The following is a 23,225-nucleotide window of genomic DNA, read 5'->3' on the forward strand; positions in this document are numbered from 1 at the left end:
AAAGAAAGGTTTTGTGTTTTTTTGTTGTTTAATTGATTTCCCCGCTCCCCCCACCCTAGCCCTGATGGGCACAGTGCTCCTGAGGAGCTCTGCGCCCTGTGTACGGCTCCTGGCTCTGCGGCAACGGGCCACACCTTCCGTGGTCCCAGGCTCAGCCCAGGACCGTGGAAAAAGCGGGCCCAAAGTGTAGGGCTGTATCCCGGGGCCAGGGAGGTATTTTATTTATCTAAATGATTTATATACTGTTGTTCAACAAAGCTTCCAGATTCATTTAGAAAAAGCAAGATAAAATACATACAAAGTAATAAATATCAGCATATTTTTTAAAGGAAAAAAGAATAAAAGAAGGAGAATAAAAAATTCCTAAAAAATAAACGTCTTGGCCCTGGGTGAGTCTCCTTGGGGAAGTAATTTCACAGATGGGGCACCTTCACTGAGAAGGTTCTCTGACTGTCAACTGCTTTATCTTGGATGGCAAGGACACCTGGAGGGGAGACCCTCTGAAGATAATCTCATTAGATGGGCAGGTTGGTATAGGAGCAGAGTTGCTTCAGGTACTTGGGTCCTAAACCATGTAGAGCTTTAAAGATAAGTACTAGCACTTTGAATTGCGCTTGGAAAGATTGGAAGCCAATGAAGTTCTTTCAGTACAGGCAAGATATGTTCCCAACCAATTGGTCCTGTAGCAGCTGTATTTTCGAATCAGCTGCAATTTCTGAACATCAAAAGCAAAGGCAGCCCTCCCCCAACATGTTATAATAGTCAATTCTCAATGTATTGTATCCATCGATTACCTTACTAATTTAACTTGATGAAGCAACATTTTTCTTTGGAAAAATATGGCTTTGGAAAAAGTACTGCTGTCTTCCTGATTTCAAAAGCAAGAGGGCTAGATTTTTAAATCTGAAATAGACTTTAGGCCACACAGGCATACCCAGAGCTTCAACCCTGTGGTTTGTCTACCTAAAGCTAATAAAAATTATGCAAAGGCAAGTCGTAACTAGATCTAAAACCTTGTTACGAACACACTTTTCACCTGTTTTGACTACAGATTTATATCTCAAACTGGCTTTTATTAAGCGGAATAGAAATTTTGCTAGCTTCTATAGAACCTCTTTTGTTTCTTCAGTACTGAACGAAGGAGATAAAAATACAAAATAACCCCAGATGAGTTCCTGATTCAGCATTTTCCTGATGAACCTTTTTATTAACCCAAGGTAAAAGAAATGGAAATGTATGCTTTAACGAAGCAAGGGACAACTACCCAGGTTCTCGTTTCTGTTTTGTTGACTGCAGTTTATTCTGGGATGTCCTTAGAAAGTATTAGAAATGTGTGAAGTACAAATGTCATGACGATGTGATTAATTCCAAGAGTGCTGTCAAATATCTATTGAAGTGTATTTATTTCTTGCCTGGGGTGTTTTTGTTCAGCATGTATAATTTGGTCCATAATCTCTAAAGTGGGGCAAGTGACACACTCATGGTTTGAGAGAACACCACTTTCAGTGTGAGCTGGCCAAATTGGTTTTTACTCAAACAGGGTTCTGGTACATGTAAAGTTGAAATAATTGCGTGAGTGAAATGAGGCCTTTGCTTTAATTCTGGAGTGTTAGTAACAGTACAGTGAGCACTGAAATATTGGAATAAGAGTTGATGTTTATGTTTGGGATACAATTTTACCTCACAAGTTTCAATACCAACTCCCTTCCTTCCATTTTCAAGGGTACGCCAAGGAAAGATGTCATATATTCTAGTGCATTCGGAAGCAATGCTAACCCGTTATTCAGCCTTCTTAGAACAAGTCCTGAAGAACTTTGGCTCCCTCCTCACATTCCCCTTGTCGTGACTAGAAGCTTCTGCTCCTGTTTCACCCGAGCGCTGCAAAATAGGATTGCAGACCTGCCATGGTTTTACGAGGTTGCTAAGAAGGCATATAATACTTGACTCTTGTAGAGTAGTTTTATTACCCTCAGAATAACAAAGATCTGACAAGTAGTAAGGGGGAAATAGTGAGAAATAGCAAGGGAAACTTAAATGTTTATGAAAAATTGAAGGATGGAACACAAACTATGTTGATATATGGAGATACTAAAACTTAGCGTAGGTAATAGCATTTCTCCAAGTCAGCCTTCTCGAATCTGAAGCACTCCAGATATGTTGGACTCCAACTCATGTCATGGCTAATGGCTGGCAGTGATGGAAGTTGCAGTCCAACACATCTGGAGGGCAGCAGGTTGGGGAAGACTGCTTAAAAAGGAGGAGGAGGAGGAGGTCCTAAGTTCAGTTTGCTGCAACCCCACAATCATTTCTACATACCCTATTTCTTTGATTCTAAGACGCACTTTCCCCCCCCCCATATAAACATCTCTAAAAATGGGGTGCGTCTTAGAATCCCAGGTGTGTCTTAGGTTTTTTTTTTCTGTTGGTGGTACTGAAATTAGTGTGCGTCTTACAATTGATGGCGTCTTACAATCGAAGAAATACGGTATGTACGTTTCTACATATATTCCATCTTATCTGCTTTGGGAGAATGAGAATTTCACTTGCACTTTCTGCTTGCTTAGGGAGGATGTGGTGTTAAGCTTTGTGTGATGTAGCTCTCAATTTCCTTGCTTTTTGGTAAGCAGTAGGTTTTCTCATTTATTGAACAGGTACATTAAAGGCGTAATTCTATGCATGCTTAGGCAGAAAAAGCCCTACAATTCCCAGTATCCCCCAGCTGATTGGAGCATGATGATAGTTGTAGGACTTTTTTCTGTCTAAACAAGCATAGGATTGTACCTCAAATGCAGTAATATTGCTATATCATAGCTGTGGTTCTTGAGGCTGTGGCACTGGCTTGCCATGTTGATATTGTATAACATGGTTGGAGTCCATTCTAGGAAGCTTAAAACTGTTATTCAAGGAAGGTCCCTTCTGGCCATTTAATTCAGTAATAATGGGTTTTGGGTTATAGCAGCTTTTGTCTGTGTTTGGCTGGTGCAGCGAACATCTTCTCACTATTTAAGTTTTTTCTACCCTCTTGGTCCCTTTCAGTCATCACTCGGCTTGACTTGTTCATGACTGGCAGTTGTTTGTGTTGCTTTGAAACAATTAGCAAAATAATGAATTCCTAGGTCTGTGTGCACTTGGGAGAAATGAATACTTGGTTTCCAGCTGTGCTCCATAGACGTTTATAGACGTTGACAGCCGCAGACTTCAGTGTGGCAGGCTTGTAGAGTGGCTGAGAGGTAATGTTAAGGAATTAATTCCATCACCCCTCTTTCACTGAATTGGCTGAAAAGCAGAATATAATCAGTACCTTTGTGAAAACCATTTTTCTTCCACAGCTGAAGAATAAATATCTGCTTATTTTGCAGTAATTTAGGTAATAAACTAGTTCTTCATTGTGGTACCTGAGTTCCATCTAGTCATGCTATTGTTTTGTTGCCAGATTTTTTTGATTTTTTAAAAAAATATTTTGTATTTTATTTTTTATTTATCTACTGCAGTTCTAATCCTCCCAATAATTAATGTTTTCTGGGGAAATTACAACCTGTTAAAAAACTAAAATTCTAAAACAGTTAAAAATATAAATTACAATTCACATATTTAAAAGAATAAAATGCAGTATAATAACCAGGAAACAGCACAGTAATCGATGAAACAGCCATAATAGCCTAGCAGTAAGTCTTTAAAAATGCCTGGGAGAAAAGAAAGGTCTTTGCCTGGTGCCAGAAAGATAACAGCGAACCTCTTCAGGGAGTTTATTCCATAAACCTCTCCCACCCACTAACCCACCCCCTGCTACCGTTCTGGTCTGGATCTGGCCCTTTGTGCTAATTCTGGAGTAAAAGGGCGGGGGGGGGGGGGGGGAGAGACACAGCTGCTAGCAATATTTTCAAAGTAACATATGCTTTGACCCAGGTGTCAAACCATTTGGCAAGCTAGATTAGATTTTCAATGCTTCTATTTTTTTTCAGAAAGGGGAGAAGACTGAAGACAGGAATAATGTTAATCTAGAATTCTGTTGTAGTCCTTGCATTAGGCTGAGTTGTGGCCTAAGCCCTCCTAATACTTTTTGGGGGTTGACCGGGTAAGAGTGACTGACGTGGCAAAGTCTCCATGCAATGATCCTACCGCTATTTTTTTGTAATCTCTGAGTGTGTTGTTGTTTTTTTAAAAACTGTGTCCAATTCTTTGAAGTCTGTCTTTAATTGCTGGGGCGGGGGAAGCTAATTGTTCCCAAGATAGAACACTCTTAGTTGCCTGACACTTTTTTCAAGCTGCCAATCCACAATACTCTTTCTGATCTCGCTGATTCTGAACACTAACTCCAACCTATTAATATTAAAATGGGCTCGGTTCTCCGGTGGAGGAAGGTAGCCAGCTAATTCAGGTAAATGAGAAGCAGCTTGTGTGCCTCTTTCACAGCACAGTTGTATCCTTTTACATCTGGAAGATCCGCTCTGTAAATGCCTTTGGGATTGAACAGGAAGAACACTATTATCTTTGCCAATGGATCATATGTTCCCCTGTCAATACTACCTTCAGCTAGCAGGAAAGGAATACAGAGAGCTACTGCAGAAGTTGGCTGGAGTCTGCAAAACAGGAACACTGTGATGAGTGGATGGCTTAAAAGTCTGCTCCATGCTTCATCGTCAAGCAAAGCAGCAGACATTACTACTGGTAATGAAGTATCATAGAATCATAGAATAGCAGAGTTGGAAGGGGCCTACAAGGCCATCGAGTCCAACCCCCTGCTCAATGCAGGAATCCACCCTAAAGCATCCCTGACAGATGCTTGTCCAGCTGCCTCTTGAATGCCTCTAGTGTGGGAGAGCCCACAACCTCCCGAGGTAACTGATTCCATTGTCGCACTGCTCTAACAGTCAGGAAGTTTTTCCTGATGTCCAGCTGGAATCTGGCTTCCTTTAACTTGAGCCCGTTATTCCGTGTCCTGCACTCTGGGAGGATCGAGAAGAGATCCTGGCCCTCCTCTGTGTGACAACCTTTTAAGTATTTGAAGAGTGCTCTCATGTCTCCCCTCAATCTTCTCTTCTCCAGGCTGAACATGCCCAGTTCTTTCAGTCTCTCTTCATAGGGCTTTGTTGAGCAGGGTGCATCCTGTTCCTGTCACTTGTAGGGTGCTAGAGCTGGACCTTGAAGTTACTTCTGTGTTCCTTGCTAGCAGTTTTGAAAGGCAATTGCCAACGTGGAAACAAGTTTCAGAATAAATTCACCCCAGGTAACTGCAATACATAGACAGGCCAGCAGTTCAAAGGGAGTGCAACTCAAACAATATATGATTTGCAGAGCCTAATGCTTTTAAGTGCATAGGCCAGCTTTTGGCACCCATTTGTGACTAATACTCTATATCCTGTAATAGGAGTTACTTACCCTTTAAATGTCCCCTAAACATTCTTAACACCTCTTTGTTCTTGTTTAGTCAGTATAATTATGGGGTTGGAAAAGGCCACCTTCATGCTACTGTTTAAATCCACTATATTTCTCATTAGGTGTGTGGAGACTGGGGCCAGATCTACACTACTGCTTTAAAGCGCTTTATAACAGTTATAAAGCGCTTTAACTGCTTTAAAGCGCTATAAAACTGTTATAAAGCGCTTTAAAGCAATAGTGTAGATCCGGCCTGGGACGCAAATACTCAGGACCCAATCCAATGAACTAAAGCAAGTTGTGTCCACATTTCTAGGGGCACCTGTATACAATGTAATCTGGTGAGCTCTCACATCTGGGGTAATTTGGTTATCTGCATCATTCTGCTAAGTGGTAAAGAGCATTTTACCCCATAGTGGTGGTGGGGAAACTAGGATAGACTGCCTGGTGTGAAGAAAAGGAGGGGTTTGCCCTGGCTCCCAGCAGTATAGGCAGGGACAAACAATTACCTAGGTAAACTGCCACTACCCCTTATGCCTGCTTCAGACTGAGCCAGATTTTACAGGATACTCCTAGGGATTAAGAAATAAAGTCAGCACCTTCCATTTCAAGCCCTAGACCTAAAACTTTAAACAGTAGCAATTTGCCAAGCAGAAGATTCAGGATTTAGTACGAAGGCTTACTTGGAAGGAATCGCACACAATTCTTGATCTAAGTGTTAAATTTATTTAGACTGGAAAAGGGGAAAATGGAATTAAAAAAGCATATAAGAACCAGAGTAACTTTTCAAAACAATACTTCAGGCAGAAAATAATTAAAAAAATACTTCTACCTGTCCATACATACCTAAGACATACCTTTTTATCTCCAACTGTGATACAGAGAATCACGCCAAAAACAAGACAGGGATGAAAACATATGAAATCAAATGAAGATGAAGAGAAAGGGCAGCAGTCAGACGCCACCCCCACCCCCGACTTTATACTCAGGAGCATTTGACAAATGTGAGGTTAGCCTCCGTATCCAATCACTAGCTGGCCAAATAGTTTCCCTGGGCTTTGGGAGTTTGGGGGTTGGATTGGTGAAAGTTCTCATAGAAACATCGTAGAAATAATTCAATCTAATTGGCAAGAGTCCTGCTCCAGCCTTGAAGCTGAAGCAGCACAAGATAACACACACAGGTGGTAGTTTAACGATTGCGTGCAGGCCCATCTTCATGAAATGGAGTTTTTACAGGCAGCTAGAACACAAACGGAAAATGGATTTCTTGATACCTGGTAAATTGGTTGTCTGTGTCACTTTGAAGGGCAAGCTGTGACCCAAGTATGGTCTTGCTGAATTTGCTGACAGCTAGGCAGGAATTGTGTAGCTGTGTTCTCTTATAGGAACTTCCTTGTTGAGTGAGAGTTGAGTGAGACATATTGAAAGAGACTTATGAGGCTTGATTAACAATGACCTATTGTGATCTATTGTTTATATAATGGTCTAATGACTAGCTCTTTCTGATAGTGTGCCAGGACAATCCTTTTGTACCATGCAAGGTGGAATATGTAACAGTTAAGCCTGTTGTAGCACCTGCAGAATTGGTCTCATCCACTCTTTTTAGACTGGTACATTGTTCAGTAGCTTAGAATATGGAATTTCTAAGGGCCAACACAGACATTGCTTTAAATGTGTGTCTAGCAGCTATGTGCTCTTTTCATGTTCACTCTTAGAGTAGGTTCAGGATCTGAACCTTTAAAGTCCCCCCCCCCCCCAATGCTGGAGTCCTGATCTAGATCAGGGCCCCTGTGCCTACTGTAGAGGTTTTTTTTTATTATTTTAAGGAGAAATTGCTCCTAGGCACAAGTTTAAGGAAACGTCTGCTTTGGCCCTTAGGCAGGTATAATATCTAAGGTCTACATCAGATGTAGAATCTTGTCTGCTAGATGATAAATAGGACTAGGGGCTGCGTTTTTAAGTTTTTGGGGACTTGGAGTACATCCACCGCAACATGTTTGTGACGTGCCACATTTAGTTTTGCTAAATGTCACGGTTGGCTCTGTTTTTGTGGGGAAGAGATCAACTTTTTTTTCCAAGGGACAAGGCACGTCTTGTTTAATACTTACAATATACCCTCCTCACTTTTTTTTTTTTTTTTGCATGCTTGCGGAACAGCAGGGGGTTATACTGGGATTTTTAGGTAATAAAAGTGATGTGAGTCATGTACTCTGGTGGGCTGGGTGAGGGCAAAAGAGGAGAAAAGTTTCATGAGATGCACTCTCTGCTGCATTTAAGCAGACAGTGGGCCACTCCCTGCCCTGCAAGAGACCTGGTCTCCCTTTTCCCACCACCTCCCCAGTTAGCCTGCATAGACTATGTCTAAACTTGGGGTTCTAATCTGTAGTAAAGCGCATATGGAGAAGGAATCAGTACTGAAGACGTCTCTCCATTGACTCTCCATGAATATTGACAGCTTCTTGAGACCAACTATTTTCAACAGACAATTTGGCCTGAAGCTTTCCTGTAGAACTGCTACTGGAGTCTTCCTCTCGCAGCAGATGTTCTCAGCATCTGCCTTCCGGGATTATAGTTATTCTGCTTCTTGAGCCTCTTCTCTTCAATGCTGCTGAGAGCCTCTTCTCTGGCTGGCTTTAGTTTCAAAACTGATTCTTGGGATGTGGTGCTTGGTCTTTTATTCACTCCACCCAGAACCCTTTAACTCAGAGGTGGGCAACTTCCATGGGTTTCAGGACCACATTTTCCCCACTGGGGGCCACACCTTTGCTTGCCACTGAATTTGGTGTGGAGGCAAAAAAGTGGTAATTTTGCTTGAAAATTAGGAACCAGAGCTCCAGGAGTGCAGTTCTCGCTTGCTCCCCCCATGTCTTGTTTTCAAGCAGAATTACTTCATTTTTATAGTGGGGGCTGTAGTGTTTGCACTGCTATCCAACTGAGAATTCGCTTTCTCTAAGGCTTTCGTCAACCTCATGCAGGAATCATCTTCTCTCACACACACTGGGTTTCGCTGCCACCAGGACCTTTAATGTTCAGGCCCAACCCTTGACTCAATCCTCTATCTGTGAGGACACACAGACTTTACTCTATAACCTTGTACTGTTCCCTTTATTATCTCTCTCTTATGTAGCCTAGAGCAGAAGGCATAGGATTTTATAAGCAAAGAAAGCTTCATGAATTACAATAATAAATTGTTGAATAATAAGCAAGTAACAGTTAATGGCTCTATCAATATATGTTCTTCCAAATACATTACTCCAATAATCGCTTTCTCAAACAATCCTTGCACAATCACCACAGACCTTCACTGAATCCTTAACCCACTCACTCTCTCCTTCCCAAAATCCTAACTCTGATCTAAACCCAATCTCACCCCTATCTTATCCCAATTCATCTCATTCTGTCCTGTCTCTCTCATCTCATCCCTGTTTCTGATCTAACTCCTCTGTAATCCTGTCCCTGTCTGCCTCACAAAGGCTCAGCACCTGTTTTATATAGCACACACATACTGCACCCGGTCCTTTTCACTCTCTCAGCCAGTCAGCTCACACCTGCAAATCCACCATTCTCACCCTAGACATACTTACCAAAGCGTAGATCTATAACAAGAATACACAGGTATATACATAAACTCAGTCTGTACAGATGTGCAGCAGAGGCTGCCGAAAAGGCTATTGGGGTACATGTGGCCTGCAGGCAGTGCGTTGCCTACTCCTGCTCTACTGAATCCCATTTTGATATCTGGCAGACTACCACTCCGTTATACCTGCCTATGCTAGCCAATGAGTGCAGTTGAAATGTTGCCTTATGGTCCTGTCACTGCCCGACATTTGCTGCCATCCTTGATTCCACTATTCAGTATAAAAACAAAGGGACTGAACATGGTTGCTTCCTTAGTAACAGTTAAACACTTGTCATTTTCTAGATTTATTTATTTATTTATTGCATTTATATCCTGTCTTTTTCCTCCAAGGAACCCAAGGTGGCGTACATAATCCTCCTCCTCTCTACGTTATTCTCACAACAACAACAACCACCCTGTGTGGTAGTCTGGGCTGAGAGTCTGTGACTGGCCCAAAGTCACCCAGTGGGTTTCCATGGCCAAGTGAGATTAGAACTCGGGTCTTCTGATTCCCAGTCCAACACTTTAGCCACTAAACCACACTGGCTTTGTGCTGATATGCTGTAATATAGATAGCAATGGCTGAAACCAATTTTTCCTTGATACTGATTTGGCTTATGCTCATATTTTGTGGCACATTGCTTTACAGCGATTCCTCTTTCTTTGGGCCTTTTCCCCCCTGCTGATATGTCTGTCCCACTTGAGAGCAAGTCTTCTCAGTAGGAAAATCCTGGTGTCTTAATGTAGTGTTGGACTCACCTGCTAGAACAGGAACTCTTTTCTCAAGAGTCTTGTTCTTGAGAACTATTATGTGAGTCTTGTGAACCTAAATGCATTTATGCTGAAGTGTCCTGTTAATGTTCTATAATTACAGATTAGGATTGTGATCTGAAGTCTGTATGCTTGGGTATATTGCAGTAACTTTTCTCCACTGTGCAAACAGAGCTTCAGAAACTGGGTGCACTCAATCTTGGTTTCCACATTTCTTTGAATGGTTAAAAATTATCGGGGGAGAAAATGGTTCAATGGATTGGAGTATATCAGAGCACTTGTTGCTATATTGTAGTGTTGGTTTTGTCTGTGTATTTTGGTAATGTAACCAAGTGGATATGCTAAGTTAAAGCTTTGTCTTCAAAGCGTGGCAGAGTGAAAATTGCATACAAAACATCCTACTTCTAAATAAGTAGGCAAACATCAATTAAAAAAAAGACAATAACTTCTAGTCATGCGGTATTGTGTCAGTTCCGTTGTTGGGAGGGAAGAGCACCCTATTGTTCTGGATTAGGCACGTAACTGAATTACCATTGTAAAGCCTTTGTAACAAAAGGCTTTTTATGCACACATTGTATTAATTTCACAGGCAGTGTTTGAGAAGGCCAGTTGGGGCATCTCTAAAATGTGTCCGTTCACTGGTAGAATTTAAACATAATAATAAGTGGTCTTAACGGTAACATCAACATCTGATTTATGAATTATGCAAGTCTTACGTATAGGAGTACTGAGGGTCATGTGTTATTTTAAAACTTGGTTTATCCACGGATGATGATGATGAGGAGGAGGAGGAGGAGGAGGAGGAGAATGGTAAAGTCCTTGCAAAATATTCCTCTTTGCTTTTACAAATTACTAGCTTGCATCAAAAGGATGCACTCATTTGGAAGCTGCTATGTAAGAAGGCTGCTTCTAGGACAGACCTGAACAAGGAACAGTGTTTTGCTAACTGGATTCTGGATTTTTTTTTTCTCCTTTCAAAAAATAATTCTGGTAGTCCTTATAAAGCGCTTCCATATTTTTGCAGTGAAGGCAGTTATGCCAGCCTCTTCTGCAATGTCTAGGGAAGGGGTAGGGGCCTCCAGTTTTGTTGGACTACAGTTTTCACTACCCCTAGATAGCATAGCCAATGGTGAGGGAAAATGGGAGTTGCAATCCATGTTCCCCATTCCTTTTCTACATTTCAACAAATCAATATCTCCATCAGTTCTCTTAAATTAAATAACCCTTTGCCTAGTAGTCACCTCAAATGAATTTGAATCTAAAATGCATTTCCTTCAAGCTCTGCTTTATTCATTAAGCTTTTGTTTGCAGTCTGTTGGGTAGGGAAGTATGTCAGTGAAACTGCAGGCAGGAGAGTCCAGAGTATGCAATTGTGAAGAGGCAGAAGTTGTGTAACTTGAAAATGAGCCCTCTTGCTTGGGCTGACCTAACTCTCTCTCTGCTGAGAGTATGGAAAACTACTAAAGAGATTAAAGCATACCAAATTAAGCTTGTTCAGTGTAAACTTTTCAACTGGACTGTTCTATCGTATTGTTATAAGTGCTGTTCTATTGCAAGAAGAATAGCGTGACATCAAACTTTTTCTACTAGTGAAGGGAGAACTGAAAATGGGGAATGAATCAATACAGCAGTGAGAAAACGTTTGTGAACCCTTTAGGATTGTCACATATTTCCAACCTAAAATGTTATTAGATCTTAATCTAACCCCATAATTCTAGATAACCTGATTAAACAAATGACACACAAACACAATGTAATTATAGAACTTTCTTTGCCAGATTCTCAGAATAAGTGGGAACTAGATAGTATAGAGGAAGTCAGGGTCCACCTGACAACCCTGTGAGGTAGGCTCTTGGACCAAACGTCTTAAACTCCCAAACAACCCACCTCCCTGCCTTGTCCACAACCAGGACGAGCCAGATGTTCATGGGAATAACACACAGACACACATCCAGGGACCAAAGCAATTATATTGCAATCACTAAAACCTAACACATAAGGCTTTGGTTGATAAAACAGCTTCCTAAGACAAAGGAAGGGAAAGAATAGGGAAAGCTCTAATACTTAACCATTAACCCAAGAAGCAGTAATACATCCCCACACCCAGCTGAACGACAGCTGGCCTTCTCCAGAGTACCCACACACGTTAAAACATACAAAACCTTTCTAACTCCGGGCAACCCCCTCCTGGTTGCCACGGACCTGATCTTCCCACTTGACATACACACGCGTCTCCAAGAAAGATGGAGGGCCTTCTTCATAGAGCTTTTCATCTCTTTTTGGGACCCTCGGTCCCATGACCTTAGCAGACCAACCAGTGCCCTTCTTGGGCTCTTGCCCACCGTCTCCCATAGGAGCCAAGCCACCTCTTGTTCCCATAGCTGAATCCCGTTAGTTTGTCCACCGCCCAGGTGCCGGTGGGACTCGAACTGACTCGAGGCAGAGATGACCTTGGCTGACAGCCACCAGAACCTGGCACAGCCAGTTTGAAACTTTAGACCATAGATCAGGCATAGGGGCAGATTTTACAACCCCACAGCAACAGTGAAGTTAAAGGCACAGATTTGCACGCCTGTCCTTCACAGATAGATCACCAGTAATTGGCTTACCGGTGGACTGCTTACATTTTTAAAGACCTTGCTCTATGATACATATAGAATGCTTGGACAAAAAAAAATTCCTTTGGCTGTGCATTGCAAGGGGAGCGGGGAGAGGTGGGCAAACTCATTAACCTTGATAGCCATTGCTGATCTCCACAGTGAGGAAGCCCCCGAGAAGCTCCTGAGGAATCCCAGGGTTTTGTGGGACACTGTTTGAAAATTACTGTTATTAATAGTCAGCTCTAAACACCTTTCTTTCTTTTGTGTCTTTCAGGTAGTGGTGCTACAGCCGTAGTCCAAGCAGCACTATGCAAACCCAGGCAAGAACGTGTAGCAATAAAAAGAATCAACTTAGAAAAATGCCAGACCAGTATGGATGAATTACTTGTAAGTAAACGAAGCAAATATATCTACTTATTTCCATAAATTTCTAAAATTCTTTATCCTAATCTGAAAAAGACCACATGGATATATTTGCTGAAGGCTGTAATGAATGCTTCATTTTAAGCATTTAATTTCCTCTCTGGTTTGTCTTTAATAAGAGAGGAAAGTTCCAGAGCTCTATCACACCAGCATTTGTGGCATACAAAGGACTCAGATGATGCCATCCATGTCCTGCCTTAATCTTGCCTCTTCCCCCCCCTCTTTGCGAGGTTTCCAAGTGCAGGGAAGGAACAGTTTTTCTAGCAATGCGCTCGACCCTCTACGTGTATTTTTATCCCATCATACACAATCCGATGTTCTGAGGGCGGGCAGCATTGCTGATGAAAGGGAGGGGGCATGCCAGAGCGAGGTGTCCCTGTGAACAACCAATAGGTTGTAAGGGGAGGTACAAATGAGATCTGCGGGGTGGGGGGAAACAGCGATTCCGAGGAGAGGGGTGAAGATGAATGAAACGTAAGGCTTTCAAACGCTAAGTAAATGGAGGGGGATAATACAAGGGTGTGATGGAGCTCCCACTTGCAGAGACTACAGCTCTGTGGTTAAACTTGATTTTGAGGCTTTGTTTAGAAATTACTTTATTATTGTGTGTCAGTGTGTAAGCTTCAGATGAATTTGGAGATAATGCAGCTTCATGGATTCACATTAATTTTTGTCAGCTTGTTTACAATCAGATATTTTGGCTGGAGATCCACTGATTGAATAATATTTGGAAATCTTTTGTTTGATTTCCCCCTTCCCTTCCCCCTCCTCAGAAAAATAGAGCCTACAACTTGTACTTGTTGTACTACTGTTATTGAGTAGCATTTCAGCTGCCCCTGTTCAATACAAACAACTGAAGCAAGCGCAGAGCCTGTTTAAGATATGTCCATTGCCTTCTAAACATGATTTACTTATTGCATTACTCCCTCGTTCAACCTTTCAACTGAGAAGGTTTTCTTTCAGTGAGTTTCTAGGAAGGTGAGTTCTCTGATAAGTTGTGTTGGTTTTGGCTACATGGGTTTTTGATGCCTTGTCATCTCTACATCTCCAATGTATTGTAAGTGCTACCTACCAATGGGCCCATATGCTTCAGGAATCCAGTACTTGGGCCCATCCCTTAGTTCTTTCTACTGTCTACCTCCTCATTGACCCAGAAATGTCCTTTTTCTTCCAGGGCTTGTTTTTTCTCTTGCTCAGTATTCAGAGTACTTGTGCGTAGTGTTTCATCTTAGCGTCTTGCCAAATTCATTAATTGGAACAACCTGTCCTGGCAATTTGATTTCATTGTTCTGCAATTGAGACATCACATGTCTACTGCATGGCAGGGCATTTAAAGAGTGCAATTCTTCTACTTGAGGTGCTTCCTACACGCACTTAAGTTCTTACAAGATTTTTTTAAAAAAACCCTCATATTTAAAAGAAACGGTAAAAGAGAACTGCTTCAGGGATGGAAGCGGGGGCAGGGAAGATGTATCTTTGTGACCTCGCAGGCATCCAACAATCAATGCTGTTCAGGCTTTTGCTTGAAAGCTTGCAGGACTAATTTTTCAGAGTTTGATCCTGGAGGTGGAAAGGTAAATTTTTAATTAGATATGGTGAGGCCACTTGCAAAACTCTGCTGCCTTAAAATTATTGCTCTTTACCGTTCGAAGGCAATCACCCTTCTCAGGCATAAGAAAAATGACTATTGTATGTGGTAAACAAAATTTAAAAAAGGAGGGCTTTGTCTTACCCCCAAAAAAAGGGTGTGTGTATTGTACCTAAAAATTCAACGGCTTGGAGCAAAGGTGTTGTATGTAAAAATTCAACTGTTCAGAGCAATCCACTTCTTTAGGGATGCTTTGAGCTAGGATTGGGAGAGAATTTTTTTGTATTTTAATGTGATCTTTCCTGATTTTGTATTTTCGAATCACTATGGGAACCAAATTCAGGTATCCTTTGAAATGTACACTTCTCTGATAAAAAAATGCACACAGAAATGTGTGTTTTAGGGAAAATGTTATTGAAAATGAACTATATTAGAAAAATCGCTTGCAGAAAATGTGCATATTAGGCAAAAACGCACACAAAAATGCATGTATTAGGAGACGTACACAAAAATATTTATGAATTGTCATGCAAACTTAAATGTTTTCAATATTTGACATGAATCGAAGATTGGAAAAATGGGAAACTGAGAAAAATCACAGTTGACCATCGTCCATCCCTACTTTGAACAAAGAAAGACATATTTAAACCTAAAAAAAGAAGGAGAAGAAAGAAAACAGATTGCATAATAAGTACTAATTCAAGTGTTCTGTCTCTAGGATACAAAAAACCTTTTTTGAGAAAACATGCTGCTGATAAAAAATTAAAATAAAGCACATTGCTAGCATTCAAACTGATTCACAAGGAAAAACTTTCATGCAAATATTATAATGAAACTCATAAGATTAATATTTTTTATCTCTAAAGAATCTTTCACTTGGGACTGGAGAAATAGCAGTATTTTTCTTGAACCGTAAAGGGTTATATCGAATCAAACATAATGGCTTCTGTTAGAGGAATAATTATGACTCCCTCTGTGCATCCTCAAAGTCTGCTTTTTAGGGATGGTGGACAATAAATATTGTTAAAATGTAAAGTTGTTTCCTACCAAAACTATTTCATCAAATAATGGAATAGCGGCCAGTTGATAAGTTTCCTCTGCTTTGCCTTTTTATGTTTTTAAGAAAAGTCTTACTCTTAAAATTGTCCTTCGAGTTCCAAAATGTATTCAACTTGAGGTTTATAACTTTCAGTGTTTGAGAATGTTTGTACATATTTTTCCTCTTTGTGAGTACTAATTTTTAAAAGATGTCCATTCTAGAACATAATTTCCCAGAGTCTACAAATGTATAACACCCCCACCCCACCCTGTTGAATAGCTAGAATAACTTTCATTAAAAAAATGTCTTTGCCAAAATACTATGTCATATTTTGCATTACTTATAGAAAGAAATTCAAGCCATGAGTCAATGCAACCATCCCAACATAGTTACATATTATACATCTTTTGTGGTCAAGGATGAGCTTTGGTTGGTTATGAAACTGCTTAGCGGAGGTAAGTCTATGTCTTATAATTTATTTATTTATTTATTTATTTATTTATTTTATTACATTTATATACTGCCCCATAGTTCAAGCTCTCAGGGCGGTTTACAAAAGTTAAAAACAATGAACATTTAAAATAGATATAAAAAAATGTAAAACCATCAAAAGCATAAAAACAATATCTATTTAAAGACAATTTCAATTTAAAACAACTATTCTGGAGTCAATTAAAAATCCAGCATATGTTGTTAACTGCCAGAGAGAAGAGAAAAGTCTTAACCTTGCGCCGAAAAGATAACAATGTTGGCACCAGGTGAGCCTTGTTGGGGAGATCATTCCATAATTGGGGGGCCACCACTGAGAAGGCCCTCTCCCTTGTTGCCATCCTTCGAGCTTCCCTAAGTTAACTAAGATAATGTGGTAGTATATTTATATTATCTTACCTAATCAATCTGTGACCTTCAAGCACTGAAATAAAGTGTTTGATTCCTTTGGTAGCATTCTTCTTTTTATCTTCCACTTCAAGCTTGCTCTTATGCTGGTGAAGCACATTATCTAAAACTCTTCAATAAATCTGTAATAATATTATTAACTAAATCTTTCAATAACAGTGCTTACTTTGTATTTGTAGTAGATGTTTTTTTAAAAAAGAATTTCTAAATAAATCTATTTGCTACATATTTTTAGGTAGGCCTGAGCTGAAAAACGGAGTGGGTGGTGGGATTTTTTTTTTGCAAGAAGGTTTTGTCTGCTGTGAAAGTGCATAATGTTTTGGCGATTTTGAAAGTGGGGAGAGTGCTGAAGAAGTTAGGCAAAAATGCTCCCTGTTTCACAGCGAGGATAATGCTGATGCCCTTATTCTGAACTGGCTTCATGATCTTGAGATAGTTAAATGTGATTGGCTACATAGGCCCCATTCAGACAACATGCTAAACCATGCTGCTTAAACACAAAATGGTTACTGGCATTCCGTTAACCATTTTGTGGTTAAGCAGCATGGTTTAGCATGTTGTCGGAACGGGACCATAGTGTCATATGATGTTGCCCTGCTCACTATGTGGTTTGGCTGAGATCCTATCCCAGAAAGAAGCAGCCCAGGTTTTAAAGAAAAACATGACATTGAAGCATCTGTCAAATGGGCAGTGAAAAGGTGATTGTATCTGTTCAGAGAACAGCTTGGCTCATCTGAAACCGCAACTTCCATGCCAAAAAGTGTTCGTGGGAGAACTTTCAGCACAACCAGCTCTATACATATGAGAAGGTTTAGACTACAAATCAGAAAAGCTTAAGTGTATATAATTGATCTTGAATTGCAAGATGATTCCTAAAGAGATTTAACTTCCTTTCTCTTTTGTAACCTTGTTTTCTCCAATTGTAGGCTCAATGCTGGATATAATTAAGTATGTTGTCAACAGAGGAGAGCACAAGAGTGGTGTTCTTGAGGAGTCAATAATAGCAACAATTCTTAAAGAGGTTTTGGAAGGCTTGGACTATCTACACAGGAATGGACAAATTCACAGGTACAACATGTGTCTTATGGGTCGTTGCAATGCAATTTCTCTTTCATGATTTACTTCCTTTCTGATTGGTTCCCAGAACTTGATGATTTGCCTGTTGTTTAGGGAAGCAGGGAGAAAAATGAAGATGTTGAGCTGAGGTGCTTCATGTCTTGGTAGTCACTTTGGCTCTCTTCCATTACATCAGGAATAGGCAACCTTTGGCCCTCCAGATTTCACCTATATATCCCAGCATCCCTTAACATTGGCTATGCTGGCTAAGGCTGATGGGAGTTGTGGCTGCCAGATGGTTTGGCCTACAAGTTGCCCGCTCCTGCCTTACTTTATCTTCAAAGTTAAACTGGGGAAAATCGTGAACCTGGGAGGTGACTTCATGGCACTGGGTTGGCGCCACATCCCTGAGAAACCCTGTGCTGTCTCTCCCCCAGGGTGGCGTCAGGTAATCCCAACACCAAGGAGGAAGTGTGGTGTTTCTGGGCAGTCATCTAGGAAACGGAGCTGCCCCCGCCCTCTTCCTGGTGGAAGGCAACCAATCACAGGTCGCTTTCCACAAGGCAGTGCCTGGCCATGCCTCCGCTGCGACTCTGGAACAAAACAGAGGGGCTGTCCTGACACCATCTTGCACGTCCTCGCCTTGCTTTGGAGAAAAAAGTCGGGGTATGTCCCCAACTTTTTTCCTTGAAAGCTTTGGCAGAAAGCCCTGGTGTGGGTGCGTGATTACAGTGGCGTTGCATAATCGACGCAGCGCCACCACGCACCCACCCTGGGGCTTTCCGAGCATTTAGAAAGCCTCTGGTTTAGCTGTAGCAGACTGGGCGCAGTGCAAAGGGTGTATTGAAGTTCTATATTATATATAAGGAAGCTTTGTTCTGTAATCTGTAGCACTGCAGAGACTTTTAGCCCAGCATGTAATCTAAATGAGAAGCTTTAACTGAGTGGCATAATATCAATTTTTTACAATCTCATTTTAAAAGTGCCAATTTCTCCATTAATGAGAAGATCATATAATCAGCATGTTTTGAGTGATTTTTAATTTATCCTGTGGCATGTTTCTCCACAAATATTCCATTGAGTGTGTTCATATGCTCATTTACCTGAACTTAAATACTTCCTATTTGTTCATGTTTATAGGGATTTAAAAGCTGGTAATATTCTTCTGGGTGAAGATGGCTCTGTACAAATAGCAGGTAATAATCATTATCATCAAAGTGTCAAAATGTGTACGGAGAATCTGAAATGTGCTAAGAGAACCAATTAACATTTTTAAAAGGTTAAAATTCATCAGATTGAAGAGCATGGTATTCATTTGGCAGGCCCCCACACTAAAGCATTCAGTGTTCATAGCAAAACGTTTCTGTGGTAGGTGTCAGTGAATTTTGCAAGGCATATAGTGCTAATGTAGGAGTGGCGGTTAAGGATGTGAGCTGGCAATCCTCTGTTCAAAATTCCCTTCCTGCCATGAACTTACTAGAGGGTCTTAGGTAACACCCCCTTTTTTCAGTATGGGAATAATATTGATCTTGCCTGTATGTAGTGACATTACGAATAGAAGAGTGAACGGTTTTTGAGTTAAAGTTATAAGGGCGCAATCCTATGTATATTTAGACAAAAATAAGCCCTACGTCTCCCAGAATGTTGGGAGGTGTAGGACTTACTGCTGTTTAAACTTGCATAGGATTGCACCTTAAATGAAATATTTATTTTTACCATGGCCTCTATCAATATCGTGAAGTGCTTCCCCTTGCTGTTCTCACCACTGAAGTCTGCCCCCCCCCCCCGCCCTCTTCAGCCGAGATCTCTTTCAGATTGTCCCTTAATCCTCTGGAGCAGATTTGGGTGTGCAGGGAGCATGTTAGGTGTGGAGGAGAATCCATTCAGCCAGTGGTTTTCATTCTGTTAGTGAACAGACAGTTCTGGATGCACCCCCATTGGTCCATTGCTCTAAGAAGAGGAAAAACCAGATGCTTCGTTTCCTTAGCCTTCTAACTTAGCATTCAAGATTCACAGGGAACGTTTTTCATTGACAAGCCTTGGCAATTCGAATTTGTACCTGTTTTGTATGTTGTTGAAAGATTCTGCCAAGTTAATTCAGCATGGCTACTTACTAATCCATCATGTGATCTATGTTCCACAGTAAGGAAGGCCGTGTATACTTTGTGCTTTCACGTTGGCACAGTGTTAAGGTGTTAACGGCATAAGAAAAGTTGAAGTTCTGTGAATTGTTTAAACTGTGTACATTGCTGTGCGTGTATGTGTTTTCATAATTTTGCTTTGCAAGACAGAGTGATGAAGAGTTTGACAAGCTGCTGAAGTCCCACCTTTAGGACAATGGAAATCTGCTTATCAGCATTTTGGCTCTGAGCCTTCACCAGGTGTTGCCCTACAACTTGGAAGCAGTCTTAAATATTTGCAGCTTGTGACTGACATGAAATACATGTAGCATGTCAAGTCATTGGTCTGGTTTGGACAATCCTATCTTGGCTTAAGGTGACATATGAAAGAGCTTCTTTGCCCACACATGCAGTCCATTCAGTCTCCTTTCATAACATGAGCAATCAAACCAGGAAGCCTCTAATTAACCATAGTTCCCTGTTTGTATGAAACAGGAAACTATGGTTACCATCTTCAAAACAAGCCAGTATATTGGAGCACAGTTTGAATTCTGGTTTGTTCTAAAGATGCTAATGATAACCTCTGATGAAGCAGGACATTATAGGTAATTAGTTTTTGGAGGGGTAACCACCAAGCAGCCACATCACATCTCAGTCAAAACGCACGGCTCCCATCGCTTCTCTGTCGTCGCTCTGACATCATCGCTTCCTGAAAACAGGAAGTAATTAGGCCCATTAGCAGCAACCGGACTTTTTCTGGGGGGGATTGCGGCGCAAGAAAAGCCAGAAGGGGCTGAAGACGCACGAGAGGCAGACGACAACATGTCTGCAATCCGAGTGCCCAGTAACGAGCGTGCAGTAAAATGCTCGTTGGATGGAGCTTTTAGTCTAATCCACCAAAAAAGGGTCATTGTGGTTAAAGACCGCTAGAGTCCTCTTTATCAGATGCATGAAGTATAAACCTAAATTGGCATACCCACAGGTTGGGTGAAGGGAACGGAAAGGAATGAAATCAAGTCAGAGGCAAACAAAATGGAAAAAGAACAGACCGTGTTGGTTTTGTAAGAGATTACAGTAGTTAAAAGTGATTAGCGTTACAATTTATGATAAGGCAGTGTTGACGATAACACAAGCATCCTGGCATTGGTAAACTAACTAATAAATGGAATGTGATAAAAATCCATAATCTTTATTCAAAGCTCAGGTGATAGAATTCTGGAATGAAGGGGCTATTTATTAAGTCAAGATACAGTTGTCCCAAAGTGTCCATTGTCTTAGGGTTAACATAAATATAGAAGAAAACCTGCCTAATATACTTGTGGTACCTTCCCCCCTCCCCCATTTTCCATGTATATACACTACTTTAATTTATTATTTTGAGTCCACAGGTGTGTGTTTGTGTGTATGTGTATAACAACTGTGTTAGTTTAAAATTCTGGGAAGATTTTTTGTGTTGGGAACTTGAGGCTCAAATAGGAATATTAAGACCTAACCAGTGTTGAGGTTGCCAATGTTCGTAACCATAGTTCTGTTGGAGAAAGTTTGTTTATGACCTGAGATTTATGGTGGTCTGGTCTGGTCTCCCCACCACCACCACCTCCCCAATAAATCCTAATCTCTTCAATTCTTGACTTTCCCTTTCCCCTCTAGCTACACCTAGAACTCTTGCCATTTAACATGCTGGGAAGGAAACTGAGGGTCTTGCTTCAGTAAAACAGAATGCAGCTACTTACACTGGTGTCAGTTTGTTTCAAGTACCAGTGAGCTTGAACTGGTTGCATAAGCAGAGCAATTTCATTAGTAGAGTCTAAAAAGAAGCTGATAAAGGTTCTTTGCATCTAGTGAAAGTGTGTTGTGTTCTTCTGATTGGTGTCTCACAAAGAGCTTTTTGATAAAGCTGCTCTTTATCTTTCTGGAGAGCTGCATTTTCTTCCTTCGTGGTATGCTTGAAATTCCTTTGCTCTCCTACTGTTTCAGTTCTGGTTGTAGGCTTCTTGATATGAATCTCTTTGGAGAAATCAAGGCAGTTCATACCAAAAAAATTAAAAAAGAACGAAAAAAGGCGTGCACAGGCTTTGAGGATTTGGTGTATCTTTAGGCACACTTTTTGCTTTTTTGTTAAATTGGGCTTTTTAAATAGTGATGCATACAGACTCGCTGTGTAGAGGCTAGTGTTAAAAAGAAAACCATCCCCATTGTGGCTGACAGCTACATGGCTTTGGCATCCATTCAGAATTTCTGGTCAATATACCTCTGCCCCTTTCCCAGCATGGTTGAGGTGATGTCTCGGATGTCATGCGAGCTCCGAAGATGTTCAGAGTGCCTCCAAAGGACAACATGATTGAAAGGATGACCCTCTCCTCTCTTTGGAGTCAGAAAGAAAACGTTTTATCATCTCTCAACGTTGAGGGGTAGGGGAACGTTTGGAGCAGGGCATGGCATTTGCTTGTTAGAAAGTTGCATGGCATTACACCACTTCAGAATGTAGATGGGCGATCGCACACTTGCTTTCATCAACATTTACACAGACTTAAACCATAAAATGCTGATAAGATTTGCTAGAGTGTACACTCTCCCATTTAAGTAATGTGAGAAGCAGCCTTGAATATCTGAACAAATCAGCTTGCTGCTCTGGTTGCAAAAATGATACAGTAAGGGCCAGTGAATGTTACGGTTAATGGTGTGGTGCTGAAAGGCCGAAGTGGTACTTCCATGTAAACCCAACAACTAAGAGCTGTGACTGAGAATGTTGTTTAGGTAAGTGTAGATTTTAGCATTGCAGCCCAGTTGTCACCAAGAAACTGCTTTTGTTTGAGTTTAACAGAGTGCAGTGTTTAAAATCATGTCAGTGTCATTGGAACTAGTGAGATAATTCTTCTTATTGGTGTAGACAAAAACTTGGGTTTGTCACATTTTTGTGTTTGTGTTTTCTGAGGTTTGATCTATCTCCCCAGGTACAAAAAGAGAGTTTAAGGTGTATATTAAAATAAAACACAAGGAAAACAGTTATTTGAATTTAATTATTTTACTGGTTTAAAGCAGCTCTTGTCAAAAAATGAAAAAGCTTACTGTGAAGGGTGGCTTTATTACATGCTTGTTTTATGTTTAGTAGCTGGATGTGTCTGAGATGTGCAGCTCATATTTAATAACTCATAATAAAGAGTTGTGAAATCTCAGACTTCACAACAGCCCATATTCCCTGCTCCCCTTACAAACATTTTAAAGATTTATGACACAGTTCAGCAAAGATTGCTGCCAATTCGGCAGAAGCCTCCGAACCCCAAGGTTTCCAAAAATCCTACACCCTGCTGGGCTGTTGCTGGCAGGGCAGGAAGAGCGACAAAGGCGATTTTGCCTCCTGTTCGTTCTCACAAAAAAAACCCAAACCCGACTAGATGGGCTTTTGAGCTGTTTTGCTCACTTATCACAGGTGGGTGGGTATGGCAACTGACTAGCCTTTTCTTTCCCTTCCCCACCTTTTCAACCTCTACCGGAACACCAATCCCCTATCGACGTGCCTGGTCACTGAGGTCATCCAAGGAAATGCTCCTTGTGGTTCCGCATAGACCTGTCATCTGATTCGAGTTCACCAGGGGAAGAGCCTTCAGTGTGGTGGCCCCTCTCCTATGGAATTCCCTGCCTCTGGAGGTCAAGCAGCCGCCAACTTTGTATTCCTTCCAGTGCCTCCTGAAAACATCATTGTTCCTTGAAGCCGTCCCTTAATGACCAGCTGTGG

General features: G+C 41.1%; 1 protein-coding gene across 3 annotated transcripts in view; it reads left to right on the forward strand.

Annotated features, from left to right (window-relative positions):
* Nucleotides 1–23,225, forward strand: part of STK39 (serine/threonine kinase 39) — a 131,798-nt gene that overhangs the window by 34,611 nt on the left and 73,962 nt on the right. For all 3 annotated transcript variants that reach the window (XM_063116429.1, XM_063116430.1, XM_063116431.1), the window contains exons 2-5: nucleotides 12,641–12,753; nucleotides 15,763–15,871; nucleotides 17,240–17,381; nucleotides 18,510–18,565. In XM_063116429.1, the coding sequence (XP_062972499.1) occupies nucleotides 12,641–12,753; nucleotides 15,763–15,871; nucleotides 17,240–17,381; nucleotides 18,510–18,565 (420 nt within the window). The remainder of the gene's footprint in view (nucleotides 1–12,640; nucleotides 12,754–15,762; nucleotides 15,872–17,239; nucleotides 17,382–18,509; nucleotides 18,566–23,225) is intronic.

The sequence above is a fragment of the Elgaria multicarinata genome, chromosome 2 (assembly GCF_023053635.1).
Source record: "Elgaria multicarinata webbii isolate HBS135686 ecotype San Diego chromosome 2, rElgMul1.1.pri, whole genome shotgun sequence".
Taxonomy (NCBI): domain Eukaryota; kingdom Metazoa; phylum Chordata; class Lepidosauria; order Squamata; family Anguidae; genus Elgaria; species Elgaria multicarinata.